Genomic DNA, 19,435 nt, shown 5'->3' with positions numbered 1-19,435 from the left:
TCACCAGGGGACCCTTATGGCCACTCTGCAGACTGGATGTATCCTAGCCTTTGTGCCTGACTACATCCAGTAGTAAAACCCCGGGGAAAAGGAATGGTGGTTAAAGATACACGTCTGCTTGGTGTTAGCTAGTAAAGTGATCATCCGCGTCCCGAGTTTTCAGTTTGTTTGCTTCTGATCTATAACTCAGGTCAGCTGTTGCCTATCCCTTTGGTGTTATCATTGTCTGCACTCCATCCCTGCCCCCTTCTCTTGTAGGTATGACAGGGAAAGGCCTCCTCTGTCAGCAGTGTGTCCGGTTACACAGATATTCATTTCAACAAACATCCATCACACTTGGCATTTCTGGCCTGGGAAAGAAAGGATCCGACAAGCCTGGAAGATTAGGGTAGGAAGAGCCTGCCGTTGGCTCTGTCACTTACCTGGCCTTTTTTACTGCTTTCCTATCCGGAACAGCCAAGTGTGTCCTGTACTCACACAGCTAAAAATAGGGCAGGGAGAACAGGACAGGCTGGCTCTGTGATGCTCGAAGCCCTCTGAATGGCTGTGTCTCTCGCTTGTTTGCATGGCCACGCAACCTTAGACTTACACTTCTGGCCAGGACCCAGCTCACTCTTCTTGCTAGAGACTTCATGTTCTCCTGAGGCTCCCAGAACCCCATAGGGCTCACTGTTCTGCAAAGCCTGTCAGCAGATGAAAGCGGGGTCTCGGGGGGACTGGATTTTAATAAGCCAGAGGGTTACAACTAGAAAAAAATTGGAAATACAGAAGTTGAAACCCCAGTATGCTGGATACCCAGTGTGTGCAGACTATATTTAAATGTATGTTCCCTTTTCCAGTTATGTGAGTAATTTATGTTTGAAAATTTAAGAAGCGAAAACTCATGATCTCAGTGCCTAGAGATAGCAGCTGGCACCGAATGCCTTTTGTGTATATGTGTACATGCATGAAAGAGAGTTGGAGTTTAGTCTGTTTTTAGTGGCATCTCTTGATCACTGTACATGATCATCTGAAGCAGATCATGAAGTCATTAAGCGGGGAGCTGCATTGGCAGTCCTAGATGATTCCATGGGGGATGAACCTTCAGAAGGTGCTTGGAGAAGCAGCAGTTTAGCATTTGCCATTTCCCTGGTGACTTGTCAGATGGCCAGCCTGTTAGCAGACCCAGGTGAGTCGGACCTCGGGGCCGAGGCCAGGCATGGACAGCACTGAGGAGTGGGGCACCTCAGCACCCCATTTCTCCGTCCACGGCTTGGAGGTGGCAGCGCAGCTTGAGGACGCGCTTCTCCCAGGGCCTCCTGAATCTGCTGTGGAGACCAAAAACTGGATTTTTATCTGGTCCTTCACCCAGTCCTCCTAAGGAGGCCGTGAGGTTGTCCAGAAGAGTGTAAGTGTGATCTGGGCACCCTTCACAAAACAATGGCCCCCTGCTCTCCCAGCCCTATGGGTTAGACCAGAGAAAGGAAAGGTCTCAGTTGCTTTCTTTGACAAACATTTTCTCCTGCTCTCGTGACTTATCTTATTCTCTCAACACTGTCTTTCACAGAGCAGAAGGGTTTTTTTTTTTTCTTTTTTTTTAAATTAAAAAACACCTTTCAATTCTTTCATGCATTGTGCCTTTGGTGTTGTATCTACAAAGTCATCACCGAACCTGAGATTATCTAGATTTTTCTTCTATGTTATCTGCTAGGAGTTTTATAGTTTTGGATTTTACATGCAGGTCTCTGACCCCTTTTCTGTTAATTTTTGCAGAGTGTTAGGTCTGTATCTGGATTCAGTTTTTTGCATATGGATGTGCAGTTGTTCCACCACCATTTCTTGAAAACCTCTGCTTTCTTGAAGATAAGCCACGTGGCCTAGTAAACCTCAGTGGTCAAGGAGTCTCGCTGTTACTCCATGATTTCTCTTTGAAGGGTGGTATGCAGCCTTTCATTTCTGTCATTGGGGTCTGCATGTACTTAGATGCGTTCTCATGAGGGGTTCTGTTTTTGCCTAGGCTAGTAGGAAGGCTCAAAGCACTACAAAACTGATTCTGGATGTGGGCAAGGAGAAGTGTGTGAGCCAAAATGTGCATGCCTCTTTCACTTCAGGCCTTCTGTCTGGGTTCACTTTCCATACATCCTTTAGAACTTCATTGACTAAGGTCTTCTGGTGGTAAATTTTCTCTGATTTTGAACATGTCTTTATATCTTATCCATAAAGTTTTTAGCTGTTATTTCTTCAGTGTCTCTAGTCTCTCCTTATGGAATGCAGATTAATGGTTTGTGAGTGTTTTTTCTAAGCTCCATATCTGTTTACCTTGTTCATGTTTTTCATTTCTGTCTTTTCAGATTACTTTCTGGATAATTACTTCAGGTCTGTCTTGTAAAACTGTCTCCCACTTTACTAACTCTCTTCAGCTGTGTCTTATCTGCTATTTAATTCAGTCACTGAATTTTTAATTTGTTTTGTTATTTTTTAGTCTAGAAGTTCTCTTTGGTTCTTTTGTGAATATACTTGGTCATTCCTCACGATATCTTGTTTTCTCTTCATTTTCAAATTTTTCTTTATATTTTACACATAGTTCTTATGTATTTATCTGAATAATTTTTTTCCCTGAGCTTTATTAAGGAATAATTGACAAATGTAATTATATATATTTAAAATGTACAAAGTGATGACTTAATATGAGTGAAATGATTAGCCATTTTATCTGAATAATTTTAGTATCAGAAATTTTTATGAGCCTGTGTTGCTGGATTTTGAGTTATTGTTCAGAGTGTCTACCTCTCTCCAAGGCTGCAAAGGAATTCCCTCATGCTCTTGCTTAGTACTTTTTATGGTTTAGTTTTTTACATTTTCACTTTGACCCATTTGGAATTTTTCCTGATATAGTGTGGGAGAGGAATCAACTTAATTTTATTTCATATGGTTACCCATTTATCTCAACACAATTAATTGAGTATTCCAGCTTTTCCTCAATGATCTAAGAGGCTGCTTTAATCTTACATGAAATTTCTATATATACATAGGGCTATTTCTGGACTTTCTTTTCTGTTTCAATGGTATGTTTATCTTGTTATGCATTTTGTAAGACGTTTCTCATATCTGGCAGGTTTTTCACTGTTTTTATTTTTATAGAAAGTAATTATTTTCTTTGAGCTTCCCTGCCAACTCAGTTGGTAAAGAATCCACCTGCAGTGCAGGAGACCCGGTTCGATTCCTGGGTGGGGAAGATCCCTGGAGAAGGAATAGGCTATCCACTCCAGTATTCTTGGGCTTCCGTGGTGCCTCAGATGGTAAAGAATCTGCCTGCAATGTGGAGACCTGGGTTTGATCGCTGGGTTGGGAAGATCCCCTAGGGAAGGGAATGGCTACCCACTCCAGAATTCTGGCATGGAGAATTCCACGGACAGAGGAGGCTGGCGGGCTACGGTCCATGGGATCACAGAGTGTCAGACATGACTGAGTGACTAAGCACGCAGCACATTATTTTCTTTAATAAGGAATATATACCAGTGATAAAAATCGTGTTCCCAAAAGGCATACAGTGAGATATGCATTTCTTTTCCTACTGTTTTGCACACCCAGTTCTCCTCCCAGGAAACAATCAGTATTGCCAGTTTCTTATATATGCTATATATGTTTAAAAATATATTCCTCCCCCTTTTCAAGATAAACCTAGAAAATGTAATGCCAAAAAATAATAGGTGCATGTGAGATGCAGAGATTGACATGTATACATGTATCTGAGCCCAAATCTGAGGGTGTCTCATCTGCCTCTAACCTGCCCCAGCATCCCTGTTCCATCCCACTCCCCACTCTCCTGAGCCAACCTCGAAGCCTGCCTGGATCCTGGGCCATCCAGGGGCTGCCTCCCCTGGGATGACAGCTTTGTAGTTCACACTGCAAGCCAGGGATCCTGAGTGTTTGTTCTAATCCATGAAACCAGGCCAGTGCCTCAGAGAGTGTCCCTGCACTTCTATCCTGCATCACCCTCTGAATGCTGCAGTGCTTGTTCAGTGGTTTAGTAATTCATCTGTAATGACCTATTTGTGAAAGAGTTACCAAGCTCTGACCAGGTACAAGATTCTGAGCTGGGTGCTGGAGTGGTGGTGGGGTCCGAAGAATCACTGTTGATTTCAACAGATGTGTACTGACTGTCTGACAGGCCAGACATTGCAGAAGACTTACTAGTGACCCCCAGGGCTGGGACTGTGCCTTTCTCACCCCTCTCTCATCATTGTATACTCTGCTGCTCAGCACTTGGATTTTTGTTGAAGGGGGAAGAAGACCAGTTAGGGGAAGGATAAGTTTCTGGAGGGGAAGGGATGGTGCTAATGGCAGATGCTACCAGGAAATTGGTAAGAATGAAAGCTGAACTAGACCCCTGGAGTTTTTAATGATGGGTAATTAGGATTAACCTCAGGGCATCATGGCCCAGCCCAGCCTGAGGATAGGCCAGTGGCAGAGCAGCCGTTGGTGGCAAAAGGAAGGCACTGGGGGTATTTCAAGAGATGATCTCTCACTCCCGCCAGAAAAGGATGTCTCAGCTGTACCTCGCATCGCAGAGGGAGCCAGGAGCTCTGGTTAAAGTGGCAGTATCCCAGGAGGGGTGCTCAAAGTATACATACCCCCGGGTCCCCCTGTGTATGAACATCAAGAATGGCTTTAAAGGAACTACTGACTAACAGAGGAGGAAGTGGGTAAGAATTCCACAAATATCTCTTCTCTCAATATCTTCCCATTAAAGTTATCAGCAACTAATAAAACATATTTATAGCCCTCTTACTTTCTTTCCCTGTCTCAAGGCTTCTGTGTCTAGTCAATCCAGAATAAAATACTATAGAGCAAAAAGCCACTCCTCAGAGCTATAAATCAGTTCTAGCAAGTCGACAAATGCAAAGGGGCAGTAACCACAGGCGGCCTCCCTCCATCTCCTGGCCTGTCTCTCCCCACCACCCCCTCCAGCTCTGGTGCCCAAGATGATGACATACATTCTCCTCGGGTTTGCCAGGCTCAGCCAGCCTACGGCTCTGACCTGCCCCCAGCTTCCCTCCTTCCCTCTCTCTCCCATCATCTTCCACACTACCTTCTTCCTTTTCAGACAAGTGCCCTCCATCTAGTGGCCAGAAAGCGTTATGTTCCCTGGTACTTCGAGAGGCCTGTGGGGTCTCCTGGGGGACCTGTATCGAATGGCCTTGATAGAAGACTTTTCTATGTGTCCTCCTTAGAGAAGGAGGCTCCATCTCTGCCAGAGCCCACGTTTCTTGCCTGCAGAACTGTGAGAACCATGTGGAAATCCAGGGTCTCTGGAAAAGGTTAGCTTTCGGTTTCCCTTGCCGCCAGTGTCCTGATTGATGGGTGCTCCCTGTGGTAATTGGTAGCTGAGGTAGTCTTTGGTTAACAGCTCTCTGTTGGCTCTGTAAATCTGTATGTTGACCGCCAGAAGTCAGTGTCTGCTGTTCATTCAGAAAATGCCAGTCCTTAACTCCAGTAGCATTGTTTTCTTTGCCCTTCCACCTCTGCCCCAGGCCCTGGCAGTCTCCCTCCCAGATTAAAATTGTGGCTTGTCAAAGTAAGAGTTTGGAGGCACAGAGGGCAGTGCTTTGAGTGCAGGCAAAGGCAGGGCAGTTTAGGTAATAAAATGCCTGCCATACATGGAGCGTTTACTATGTATCAGGCACTGGCTAAGTGCTTTACATCGAGTAACTCACTAAATCCTCAAACTACCTATTTTGCTTAGGAGGAAATTGAGGCTCCGGGAGTTTGAAGTACTTCTCGAAGGTCACTGAGCACAGTAACTCATCTCTAGCAGAGCATTTCTGTAGGCTGTCAATGGAACTGAAACCTTAGCTGTTAAAAGGAGAGTGATGGACTTGGGACCACTTGGTCCACTTTGCCTCTCCTCTGGCTTCAGCGGATGTCTCCAGAAGATGGGATATGCCCAGTCCTCCACGCTGGCTCCGGTCCTCATAGCCCAGCTAGGGATGCAGGCCCTTTGCTGGGCTATGAGGATAGGAGCCAGCGTGGAGGACTGGGCCTATGAGTGATAGAGGGCACGTGGTGTGGCTGTGCCAGGCGGGAGACAACCCCATGGTCTGGGATGGGCAACGAGGACAGGGGTCCTAAAGGATGAACCTGGAAGGACAAGTAGTCCCTGACAGGAGGGAGGAAAGTTAAAGGCTGGTGGGAACGAAGTGCATGAGCACAAGAGGGGTGATGGTCGTTGGAGTGACATGTGCTGGGCTTTAGGGAAGGGGCAGTCTGATCAGTGTAGGAGGAGCTGCCTATAGCAGCAACAGGACGCAGAGGTCCTCGGGCAGAAGCTTGCAGGTGGCCAGAGGTGGTCTGATGGCTGCAGTGAGGAGAGCAGATGGCAGTGCCCAGTCAGTATGCAGTGGTTATAGTGCTTAGCAGCACCGAGAGTGGACGGAGAGCCAAGTGAGAGCCAGAAAGCTTATTCCTGATGTCCCTTCATTGTCCTCTTAGTGAACGAGAGGTGGAATCCTGGGTGACGGAGCTTAGACAAGTCCTTAGACCAGTGGCCCTCAGCGTTGGGAATCCGTTTGGACAGATAGAGCTGGGGCAGGGCTATTAAAGGTGACCCCAGGCCCCTTCTAGGGGACCTCCCCTACTATGACACCCTTGCTGCTGTGTCACTTCAGTCGTGTCCAACTCTGTGCGACCCCATAGATGGCAGCCCACCAGGCTACCCCGTCCCTGGGATTCTCCAGGCAAGAATACTGGAGTGGGTTGCCATTGCCTTCTCCAATGCATGAAAGTGAAAAGTGAAAGTGAAGTCGCTCAGTCGTGTCCGACGCTTAGCGACCCCATGAACTGCAGCCTGCCAGGCTCCTCCGTCTGTGGGATTTTCCAGGCAAGAGTACCGTTATATGGCTCTAAAAAGTCATTTATGAAAGAACCTAAGAAGTCTCAAGTGCTCAGATTTTTCTTTTTTTTTTAACCCAGAAGCATGATGAAGCATGCCAGGACAGATGCCAAGGCAGGGGTTGCTGATGACACGCAGTTGCCAAGGCCAGTGGGGCGGCATCTGGCATAGTCGCTTCTTCTCATTCATGCTATGTTTTCAACTTATTTTTTACATTTTGAAAAGGTAAATTGCGCACCAGATAAGCTCAGTCAGCGCCCAAGTGGGTAGAGTAAAATGTCTCCCTCAGACCTGGTCGCCAACTGCACTCCCAGGCAGCAAAGCTGTGCCATGGCTCCTAAGTGGCATGTGTAAGCATGGGCGACGGGCATCGCCAGTGATGGGCGTGCGCCTCCCCACGGGATGGCAGCTCCAAGGCCCTGCTCTGCTCCTTGTTTCCACTTTAGAAGTCTGTCAGGGTTCTTTAAATGAGTTTCCTCTTTACATTACACTCTTCAAATCTTTTCATTTCAGCAGACATCTCTGATTGTTCACCCCTTTTTGAGATAAGAACAAATGGCTATGATTTTCCATATCAAAAACAAACATACATGTTAACCATCTCCTTGTAAATGAATTTCAAGTCCTTGAAAGCAGTGAGCCGTGAGGAGAGGGCCCTGCCCGGCTGTCGGCCAGGCCCTTGGTTAGAGCGGGTTCCTCTGGCCTTCCCCAGCCACCTTGGCCTCCCGCCTTCCTCCTGGGGCCTCAACTTGTGCTGCCTCAGCAGCTGGCTCTGCTCCTGCCCCACCACGCCACCCCCTGCCGAGTCAGACAAGAGCCCCAGACCCCATCCCTAGGCAGAGGCTGCCTGTGGGGCCGCCCTGGGTGCTGCGTAATATCAAGGCAAGTCTGGCAGCACTGAGGTTAAGCAGGTTCAAGTGCATTTTTCAAACATATGTAAACTGTTAAGTGTAACAGCAAAGGGTAAACTATCAGGGGAGGAAACACCAGGTTTTCCATATTGCATCTCTCTTCCTCCTCTCAGTTCTCACGTACATCCCATCTATCCACCTAGCCAGACAAGCCAGTTATTTTGATAGAGGAAATCGAGGAAAAGAAAGAGTTTTCTTCTAGAAATCAAGCCTGCTATACTCTATTAAGAGATAAAAGTGTGTGGTTGTGGCGTCAATATTTGGAGTTGACTTTTACCAAGCATTCTAGGCATGTAATTTGGTAACTCATTAATCCTCACAAGCCTAGAGGTGATCTCACCCCCCGTTTATAGAATGGGAAACTGAGGCATGGGTGTTTCTTGGCAAATCTCACAGCTTAGGGCAGGAGCTGGGATTCGCACCCAGATTGTCTGACAGCATGCCCCTGCTTAACCATGGTGCTGTGTGGGACTGTAGCCACCACTGAAGATGGACCCAGGAGGTGAGCTCATGCAGACCCTCCAGTGATCTGGGGAAGGAAGAGGAAGACTTTCCTGAAAGGCAAAATACTCAAGCACCAGACTGGGTTGGCGGGTTAGGTGATGGTAATATTTGCCAAGAATCATAATCTTTTTCTTGTTAATGTGTATAATGCAAAATTACTAATTATTTATTTTAAAATGTGTAAAAGAATTAGCTTACTTTAGAAACTTGATATTAAGCTGCATTTCCTTCTTACTGGGACACTTTGTGGGGAAGGTGGGATACTGGCCTACATGCTGCCACCTGGACCCTGAGGAGGGGGGTCTGTCATGTGGGCATAACAGCAATGGCTGAGTTTGTGTGAGACTCAGAATATCTGCATAAAAGTGACAGAATGGCTCATTGCTGCAAAATACCTTGTCTTCTGCCCAGAACACAACACCCCCAGTTACTGCTATTCTGGGCAGAAGACAAGGTATTTTATTTTCCCTGTGGAGTCACTGGTTCCTTGGAGGCCCCCGGGACCAGCAGAGTGGAGAGCTTTGCTGTGGCCCACAGGCGAGGCCCTGGTGCTCCAGGCCGATGGCTCAGTGGGCTTCAGTTCCTGCCACTCATCACCCGAAAAGGTGGATTCTGGGCTGCCGAGGGAATTGGAGGAAACTGGTGCAGTCAAGATGCAGGAAACATGTAGCAGTCAGTCTCCGATTGGGGTTGATTGGGTTAAGGCCTTCCAGAACAGTGTAAAACAGCTCTGAACTCAATGAACTGCTGATGGCAGCCTGATGAATGGAAGGCAATGCAATAAACAGATTCCTTGTCATGTTGTTGGCTTCATAGCACATATCTGCTCTCCCTGGGAGTACGTGAACATTTGCTTTTCTTTGATTTCTGGTTGTTTTTTTCAATATTTCTTTTGTGAGAGAAGACTCTTCAAACAGTTCTGTAGGAGCCCCCGACTCTTTCCTTTGCGAGAGTTGTGTTTAGAGTTTGGCGCAGCCTTCATGCATCACCTGTTAGTTGTTAGGGGTCTAATTCTGCAAACCATGACTTCATCTCCCCGAAGGAAGATAGACACAGTGCTTCAGTACAGCAGATAGGACTACATGCAAGACGCTTGGAGAAGAAAAAAGACACTAAGCCTTTGGTCTCTGGGTGAACTTGGAAAGTAGGTCTGTCAGAGGCATTCACGTTCAGACAGCTGGGCTGTAGCTGAGAAGGCTGCCAGACAGTGCTGTTACTCAAGGCTGTGGGGATCTCGCCAAGTGGCCCAAAATGATCGCATTCCTCGTGGACCAGGGTATGGTGGGCCCAGGGGTGCCTCTGCCCTGCTTGCTGCTCTGAGGAGAGAACAAGGTCGCATCACTAGGCATGTGATGGAGCCAGTGGCTCACCACTGGCCAGGGACTGGCCAGGAGTTGGAGCCAGAGATGCTCAGGTGTTTTACCAATTAGATCGTAAAGAGATCTTAGAACAGAAAACTGGCACACGAGTTGGCTAGTGTAACTCATCATTTGACCTGACCCCTTTGCAGTGTCTGTCACTGCGGAACTTCACCAAACTGAGAGTCCTCTCAGAGGTGACCCCCCAGGCTCTGAGGCCCAAACCTGTCCCAGCGTTGGTCATTGGTGACAAAGTTAGACTGTCATTGGTCAGGAAGTCTTAGCTTGCAGGGGTGCAGACCCTGGTCAGGGGTCTGTTTATTTTCCTGCTAACCACTCTTTGCTGATTCCTTACAGATTCCATTTGTTTCAGTTACAGTCTCTGCTCTGTGGCTCCTGAAACTCCCTCCGAGGCAGGATCCAAGCACAGAGCACTGCAAACCGTGGAGAAAAGAATTTTCATCTGTAAATGTGGTGCTTGTCTAGTTCTCTTTCTCAGAATCCCTTTTCTCTCAAAATAGAGACAAAAAAAAGACACACAAAACCTTCCAAAATACAAGATTAATCAAGTGCAGCAAATCCTCCCTGGTAGGAAGGCATGGGTTCCATTCAAGTCCTGGTAGAGCTGAAGCTGGCTCTGGCCTGGCCCAGGAGGGGCCCATCCCCCTGGGCAGTGGGTACAGTGGCAGGAACGCAGGCGTAGCCCTGAGCGTAGGGCTTCCGCAAATGTGTCCTTGCTATCATTTGCAAAGCCGAGGATCGCTTAACTAGGAAGGAAACTTAATCAGGAAATCTCCTTTAGTGGCGTGTGCCCTGCCCCAAATCCTGAGCACTCAGCGCCCTCTCTCCCGCCCTCCTGCAAACATGCCCTGGAGAGCAGATGGGAGCTGATCCATCTTGTTGAGTTGCTGGCATTTTGCACCTCTCCTCCCCCGCTGCAGCAGGCAGCCCTCTCTTAGCCAGGAAAGCCCTTTACAATTGCCGTTTCTAAAACTGGACTGAGGATGAAAGAGGAGAACATATTACTGAATCCTTGGCAAGGGGCGAGTTTGTGCTCTGGGTTCCTGCTTCTTTCTGGTCGCTTGTCAACTGCCCCAGCCCTCTGCCTGCTGCAGTGCAGGGGTAGGGTGGAGCCAGGAACACACTTCTCATAAAAGGTGTGTCCCTGAGGTGCTCCATCTTGTGTGTCCCTTGACGAAGGAGTTGCTATGGTAACTATCCATCTGGAAAACATGCAGGAGTAAACAGAAGATAAAGCTCTGGCTCAATCAGCCAAAATGTGAACCTCTGCCCTTCTTTGTTACCCCATATGATGCTGCTCCCTCCCTCCCGACGGGGCTGAGGGTCCACTCTTTGAAGGTAGGGAGTGGGAGGGCCAGCTATCTTGGTCTTCACAGATCAAAAGCGAGCTGGAGTTTTGCAGAAAGAAAGGGGGTTTCTGGGTCCCTGGTGAAGAGGCAGAGGAATGACAAAGGAGGGACACTTGAGCCCAGCTATTTCCAAGGCGCTAGATACTCCGCGCCCCTCTCCACACACCTCCCCAACCCCTGCATGTGCGTCTCGCCGTCACTCCCAGACGGATCCTGTCTGGCATCCCTGAGTCCATGCTGAATTAGCAGTTGTCACCGTTTAGTTGCTCAGCCACGTCCAACTCTTTGCAACACTATGGACTGGAACCCGCCACGCTCCTCTGTTCATGGATTTCCCAGGCAAGAATACTGGAGTGGGTTGCCGTTTCCTTCTCCAGGGGATTGTCCCAACCCAAGGATTGAACCCATGTCTCCGGCGTTGCAGACGGATTCTTTACCACTGAGCCACCGGGGAAGCCTTGAATTAGCAGTCAGCACAATCCTTGAAATATCACAAGTGGAAAGACTTGGCCCATTGGAGATTTTCAGCATAATGGGAGAGTGTAGGGGTGTGTGGGGGGTGTGAAATCAGTGGCAGTTCAGAGGATTTCCTGGAGAATTGGTCATATTTCTCATCTGCGGGTGCCGCTTAGTGGGAAGCGCACTGCTTCTCGTGCTTGTGTTCCGTACGGCCTATCCCTCACCCAGATGCTGGAACACGCTGGAGTTCTGCAATTCATCGTCACCACCTTCCCCACAGGAAAAAAGCTAAAGTAGTGATGCCAAAAATAAAATGACCACATCCCTCTTCCCCCTACCCCCACCAACGGCCACGGTGCCTTCTCTTGGGGAGAGCTTGCACCAGTACTCTGGGCAGGAAGAGGAAACAGGCCACCTCCACTTTCCCGAGAAACCGTAATTTCAAACGACCTTCTTACCACAGGGATGGGCTTAGGGCACTCTGGTGGGTTTCTCTTTGTCTCTTTTTTAATGAGGGCCTGGTAACGGATTCTTAGCCCATCATGGGGACAAAGTTGTAATCCCCCAGCCCCCTTCTGTATATTCCTGCTGTAGAGAGTGATGGCCCCATGTTTCCTGTGGCCCCACAGTGGAGAAAGGCTGGGGAGGTGAGGGGGTGGGAGAGGTCAGGAAGCCAGCCAAGCGGGCTGCAGCCTAGTGGTGCCAGCAGCCCCTCTCCAGCCTCCCTGCCACATGGGCTGGCTGTGGCTGGCTCCCCTTCCTGGGCCCTGACTCCCAGGGTCTGGGCTCCTGCTTGGCTTCCTCCAGGCGGGGAGTTAGACAATAGTGTTGTGGGTATACTGCCTCCCCCATGAACGGGGGCGAGTGCAGTCCAAGCTGGGCTCATTTCTGCAGCTGTACATCAGACCACTTAAGCATCCCAGGCGCTCGTTCTTGCTTGGTCATGACAGGGTCATCTCCTCTGGGCTTCGGCACACACAGCCAACCGTCAGTTACAGGGAAGCTTCGGTAAAATTGACGGGGGATCCTGGTACTCAGACTGTTCGGGGGACAGCCCTGTTGAAGCTACTGGATGGGGGCAGGAGATGTATTGACTATATCGCCTTCTTCCCTGGGCCTCGCTCTAGTGACTTGCAGGTGTGCCTTTCAAGCACATGCACGTAAGGATCCCTATGACCTGGGAGCATCAAGCAGGCAGAGCCTCAGGTGTCCCTGGTGTCCACTTTTCATCAGTGCAGCGATTATTGAATTCCTGCCTTGGATTGAGGGGAACCCTCCTGATCCAGCTATGGGTAGCCAAGCAGTTGTTCAGTTTGACACACGGACTCATTTTTGCATTGGGTTCGGCTGTAACAGTAGTTTAACATTGTAAACCATGTAGGTTTAGTCACTAACTTGTGTCCGACTCTTGTGACCCCATGGACTATAGCCCATTAGGCTCCTCTGTCCATGGGATTCTCCAGGCAAGAATACTAGAGTGGGTTGCCATTTCCTTCCCCAGGGTAAACCATGTAATATTGTAAATTTTAAATATGTGATTTTAATGTAGCTAGAATTTTTTTCCTGCAATTATTTTATAATGATGCCAAGTTTTAACTTTGCTGGACAAGTCTAGTGTTTACAACATAACTTTGAATATTATAAATCCTTTAGTACTAGGAAGAGGCCAGACTTGAGTTGAGCCCAGAAGGGTGGGCTAGATGGATGTTGCAGGCAGGGCTGTGGTGTGGACAGAATTGCAAAAGTGGGGATGTAAGATACATTTGGGGACAGTCTGCATTTCTCATTAAGAAAATGAGACGAAAGTAATGAGGTAGACAGTTCACAAAGAGAGCTAGGCCACCAAGGAGGGGAAAGAATCTCTTCCTGAAGGGCATTTCCTCATTTCTCCCATCTTTGGTGCTTTTGTCTTGTCTGCTGAGACCTTGTCCTCAAAGACTGGTCAGTAACCTCTAACTTAGCACCAACTATAGGTCAGGCTCATCTCCTTCTGGGTTCTTAATTATTTTGTGGAAAATGTCAAATACACAGTATGTTGAGAGAGGAACTCTGACGTCTTACTCTCTCACAGGTGTTAACGTTAACACCTTTGTTACATCACCACATTTGTTTGCCTCTGTAGACTCTTCCAGAATTATTTGAGTAAATTGCAGATACCAGGGCCCTTCACCCCTAAATACTTCAGCATGTATCTCCTAAGGACAAGATGCTCCCTTCAGAGTGGTAATACTGTTATCACACCCAGGAAAATCAGTGACTCCTTTGTGTCTACTATCCAGCCTACACTCAGATCTCTCAGTTGTCTCCAGAATGACTTCTATAAATTTTTTTGCAATCAGGATCCCAGTGAGTATTGACACTTTGTATCTGGCTGTTGTGTCTGTGTAGCCTCTTTTAATCTACTACACCCCACCTCTTTTCTTTTATGTTTTTATGATGTTGACTTTGTAAAGGGTGCAGTCATATCCTTCCAGTTTTGAATCTGAGTGTGCAGGCGTTCAACATTGATTCTGTTACATTGATTCTGTTAACAGAAATGTACTGAGTAACATGCCACCTCCCCCTGATGTCCCGGAAACCCCTGCTTGACTCCTCGCTCAGGGACCACAGTGCTGGCCCCAGGGGGTTGCTGCTGATGATATCTGGCATGCTGACTGTGGGCAGCCCTGTTCTGGGAAGAGAGTTCAAACCTGAGCTCTACCACTCCTCACTGAGGGCCTTTAGCTAGTACTCCTTTCTCCTCTCTAAACCTCAGTTTTGCATGTCTGCAACAAAGGGGTTGGGCCAGGGGTCTCGCTTATCCCCCTCAGCTTTGCCTCTCAACACCATTGTGACTTGCCACCAAGTGTTTCCAGGCAGACCACCTGCAGCTTCGTGGCTCAGGCGTCAGGACACTGCTGCCTGCTCCCCTTCCCGCCACTGAGAACAGGGGATTTGGGAGGGTGCACACAACTCTCTGATGCTATAATGTGACCATACGCCCTTCCTCTCCTCTCCCCAAAGCGGAGATTCTGGAGCTGGCTGGCAACGCGGCAAGAGACAACAAGAAGGGCAGGGTCACGCCCCGGCACATCCTGCTGGCTGTGGCCAACGATGAAGAGCTGAATCAGGTATGGGGCTCTCCTCTGCCTCCCCAACCCTAACACCCCAGCAGGCAGTCTTGAGGCCAAAGAGCTGTCTATCCGGAGGGAGGGTGGTGTTTGGCTGGCTGTCGAGGGTGTGGACTGCTTGTGACTATTAGCCACTTACCTGCCCTCCCCCCACCCACCCCGTGGCAATTTTTCCCTAAGACTTTATTGGTTGGGGGTAGGGGGAATAAAGAAAGATATTTGACTCTCCTGGAAGAAAGATGGTTTGGAAACTCCACCCAGGTGAAGGAGTCTGAAGCCTGCTCCCTGTGTAGTGAGCCAGGGTCCTGTTAGCATCCTTGTAGATGCCACAGAGGAGAGCGCTCTGCCAGCCAAGAGCAGGAGCATGGGTGGGAGGACTGACTTCTTGAAGGTCATGGACGGGGTGGTCCGGCTCACCGTCTGCTCATTTGGTTTTCCTGCAAGCTGCTAAAAGGAGTCACCATAGCCAGTGGGGGTGTGTTACCAAACATCCATCCAGAGTTGCTAGCGAAGAAACGAGGATCCAAAGGGAAGTTGGAAGCCATCATTACACCACCCCCAGCCAAAAAGGCCAAGTCTCCGTCCCAGAAGAAGCCCGTGTCTAAGAAAACAGGGGGCAAGAAAGGGGCCCGGAAATCCAAGGTGAGTATGTGATTTGGCAGGGATGTGTGAGGTGTGGAGCCAGGCAGGTGCAGGTAGGTGGGGTCACAAGGGTGCCCCTTCCTGCTGAAGGCTCATTCCCCTCCTGGGTTGGGGGCCTGTGGAAACAAATGGAACTGACGACAGCTAGTCCAGCTCAAGTGGCCAGAGTCTGGATGCAGGTGGGAAACTAGATTTCCCTGGGCAGAGGTGATGTGGGGAGGTGCCGGGGCATAGAGCCCCAGGCTGGAAGGGGCCAGTGCCTGCCCTTCGAGGAGATGCCCACGCCTGTGGCGGGGGAGGGGGGGGTACCTGTGTGTGCAGGGGCTTCCCTGTGCAAGCAGATATCAAGCCCTGCCCAGAGGTGCTGGCTGCAACACTGGCCGTTGACACGTCCGAACTGTTGTTGTGTTGCCATGGCTTCGTGTCCTCTTCCGAGCCTGTTGTAGCAGGAATGGTTCAGACAGTCAGCTCTTTGAAATGATTGCCTTGTTAGGAGGAAAATGGATGCGTTGTCTGGGTGCCTCCTGCCGGACCCAGTTTGAACTGAGACTAGGCCATAGGTGCTGATCTTGTGGGGAGCGAAACCTCCTCGTGAGTGTGACCTAGTGTCTTACGGAGTAGGGCGGGCCGACTGATCCCAAGCCAGGATCTAGCTCATCCACCCTCGGGAGGCCCACACCTATAACTGGTTGTGCTCAGCCATCTGAGACTCTGGGGTAACTGGGACGCATGTTCTCTGTTCCTCCTGGCTGGGCTCTGCCTCTCAGCTGTTGTCACAGACCCCAGGACCAGCAAGCTAGGACCAGTGCTGCTCTGTGTTTAGTGAAATGGAATCTGAAGGCTGCCCTGTCCTGTGGTGTCCTTGCAGGAATCATCCTTCCGGCCCCCCAGCCAGACTAAGGAAATTCTTTGTGGCGGAAGGTGGCTTTCCTATTTTGTAAGTCGCATCCCTTGGAAATGCCGTGAGGGGTCTAATGCAGTGTCAGCGTCAGGACGTTTTCCCTAGAGCCCTCACTGCAGGGAGATGGTGAGACACCTTCCCAGGACAGGTCCAGGAGCCCTGACCCAGAGCCACGCACCAGCCCACGCTCCCAGCATGTCCCCTCCTCCAGGCTCGTCCAGAGACCAGGCAGGCCTTCACCAAATGGAGGGGCACCTTCTCAGACCTGTAACCTCCCACCCACACAGTTCATGGACTCTTCAGCTAAGGTATTAAGAGGCTATATTTTTCGTTCACCCTTCTGTATGTAGACAGTCACTTCCCTCATTCCCTCAGTTCAGTTACTCAGTCGTGTCCGACTCTTTGCGACCCCATGGACTGCAAAAATGCTGGGCTTCCCTGTCCATCACCAACTCCTGGAGCTTGCTCAAACTCATGTCCGTTGAGTCGGTGATGCCATCTCATCCTCTGCCATCCCCTTCTGCCTTTAGTCTTCAAACACTTCCCTGAAAACTACAAAATTTAAATTCTTCTTGCCCACAGAGCCTCTCAACCCCACCCCACCCCACCCACCAGGCTCAGAATCACTCCCGCTTCTTTGAGAGAGAAACCTAATACTGGAGAGTGTCCTGTAAGTTATTTCCAGACACTGCATTCCACCTAGCTCACAAGTCCTGGAGGAGGCTTGGGGCAGGCTAGGGGCAGGCAGGGGATTTCACAGAATACTGTTACTCATTCCTGCTAACTATAAAATTAGCAGATTGAACGGTTTTTTTTTTTCCCCTTACAACATTTGCATTTGTGGGGAGGGGCAGGACAGGGCAAAGCCAGGGCATCCTGGCTCTTTTAAATGTTGAAAAATAAAACGAAGATGCCAAGTCCATCATCTCTTGATTGTGGGCCTCAGGGAGCTGGCTGCCCGCAGAGCAGGGGCCAGTAGGGGCAGAACTGCGTCCCTGCACGTAGCCTTCCTGTGCCATGGCCACGGTGTGGCCTTGCTCACGTGGGCCACTGCTGCTTGATGTTTGAGCACCTCTTCAACGCCAGTGTGTCTGGCAATCCTGGGTTGAACCTCACTCCCTAGCACCCCCAGTCTTCTGCCATAGTTTTTGCCTCATGACTTTATGAACTTGACGACTTACCAAACATTGGGAATGCTTTTTCTTTCTTTTTGCATTCGAAATACAGAGGGCATATGTGTGTGTGTCTTTAGCTTCTAGTAGCTATATTTGGAACTCGGTGTTTCTAATAACCATATGCCAATAATCACTTGAACACTCAACTTCTCCCTTGATTACAAAAGCAGGAAGTCTGTTATGGTGGTCTGTTTTTCTTCTACACAATAAAACACATTGTCTGCTTACTGTACCAGTATTTGGCTAACATTAAACCCTGGGGGAAGCTGAAATTGGAACCGTGAACAGCTAATTTTCAAAACATTTGTTTAATGTAAATTGTGGTGTCAGCTCCCAGAAACAGCAGAGAACCCTGCATCTCCAGGTTTAAGTGGAATGTTCTGAAAATAACCTTTCCAGAGACAAGCAAAAAAAGCCTTAGTTACATGCTAAAGCACTTGTAGTGAAAGGGAGTTGGTATTTTTCAAGTGTCAACACTTGAATTCCAAATCATAATTTTTCCCCCAATTCTATGTAATTGGAAGGTTTTGAAAGTCTCCAGTTGTGACAGCTGAGTCAGCTATAGTGGAAACTGTTAGAGAAGGCGACACAACCCACTGGGTGCTGGGCGTCCAGGGCCCTTGCAAGTGCCTTGGGGTTTCTCCTAATTGGGTGGCCTCAGGCGAATCTGTGCCTCAGTTTACCCACCCTAGTGAAACAGTGGGTTCCATTTCAGCCCTACAGTTTAGTGACTTTAATGAGTATTTGTGTGGGTAGTGTGTGTGAGTTTGGATAGTATGAAAGAGTATGTGTTAATAAAATCTCACTCACACCACAGTCCTCCCACTTCTCCCCAGAGCAGAGTTCTCATGCACCCTTTGAGAAAGTCTAAGCACATGAAAGCATATGGATATATAAAGCCTTCCTGATACTACTAGCTTTAAATATATATATATATACACACACACACACACACACACACACACACACACACACACACACATCTTTCAGTTCAGTCACTCAGTCGTGTCCGACTCTTTGCGACCCCATGAACTGCAGCACGCCAGGCCTCCCTGTCCATCACCAACTCCCGGAGTTCACCCAGACTCACATCCATTGAGTCCGTGATGCCATCCAGCCATCTCATCCTCTGTCGTCCCCTTCTTCTCCTGCCCCCAATCCCTCCCAGCATCAGGGTCTTTTCCAATGAGTCAACTCTTCACATGAGGTGGCCAAACTACTGGAGTTTCAGCTTTAGCATCATTCCTTCCAAAGAAATCCCAGGGCTGATCTTCTTCAGAATGGACTGGTTGGATCTCCTTGCAGTCCAAGGGACTCTCAAGAGTCTTCTCCAACACCACAGTTCAAAAGCATCAATTCTTCGGCACTCAGCTTTCTTCACAGTCCAACTCTCACATCCATACATGACTACTGGAAAAACTATAGCCTTGACTAGATGGACCTTTGTTGGCAAAGTAATATCTCTGCTTTTGAATATGCTGTCTAGGTTGGTCATAACTTTTCTTCCAAGGAGTAAGCATCTTTTAATTTCATGGCTGCAGTCACCATCTGCAGTGATTTTGGAGCCCCCCAAAATAAAGTCTGACACCATTTCCATTGTTGCCCCATCTATTTCTCATGAAGTGATGGGACCATATACCATGATCTTTGTTTTCTGAATGTTGAGTTTTAAGCCAGCTTTTTCACTCTCCTCTTTCACTTTCATCAAGAAGCTCTTTAGTTCCTCTTCACTTTCTGCCATAAGGGTGGTGTCATCTGCATATCTGAGGTTATTGATATTTCTCCCAGCAATCTTGATTCCAGCTTGTGCTTCTTCCAGCCCAGCGTTTCTCATGATGTACTCTGCATAGAAGTTAAATAAGCAGGGTGACAATATACCGCCTTGACGTATTCCTTTTCCTATCTGGAACCAGTCTGTTGTTCCATGTCCAGTTCTAACTGTTGCTTCCTGACCTGCATATAGGTTTCTCAAGAGGCAGGTCAGGTGGTCTGGTATTCCCATCTCTTTCAGAATTTTCCACAGTTTATTGTGATCCACACAGTCAAAGGCTTTGGCATAGTCAATAAAGCAGAAATAGATGTTTTTCTGGAACTCTTTTGCTTTTTCCATGATCCAGCGGATGTTGGCAATTTG

At 48.6% G+C, this 19,435-nt stretch overlaps 1 protein-coding gene across 5 annotated transcripts in view; it reads left to right on the top strand.

The window, feature by feature from the left end:
• The window catches only part of LOC128050576 (core histone macro-H2A.1), an 81,479-nt gene that overhangs the window by 19,277 nt on the left and 42,767 nt on the right, over positions 1-19,435 (top strand). For all 5 annotated transcript variants that reach the window (XM_052642847.1, XM_052642850.1, XM_052642848.1 and 2 more), the window contains exons 3-4: positions 14,477-14,583; positions 15,028-15,225. In XM_052642847.1, coding sequence (XP_052498807.1) covers positions 14,477-14,583; positions 15,028-15,225 — 305 coding nt within the window. The remainder of the gene's footprint in view (positions 1-14,476; positions 14,584-15,027; positions 15,226-19,435) is intronic.

The sequence above is a fragment of the Budorcas taxicolor genome, chromosome 7 (assembly GCF_023091745.1).
Source record: "Budorcas taxicolor isolate Tak-1 chromosome 7, Takin1.1, whole genome shotgun sequence".
Lineage (NCBI taxonomy): Eukaryota > Metazoa > Chordata > Mammalia > Artiodactyla > Bovidae > Budorcas > Budorcas taxicolor.
Note: the sequence above shows the minus strand (reverse complement) of the source record. Positions and strands in the feature narration are given on the sequence as shown.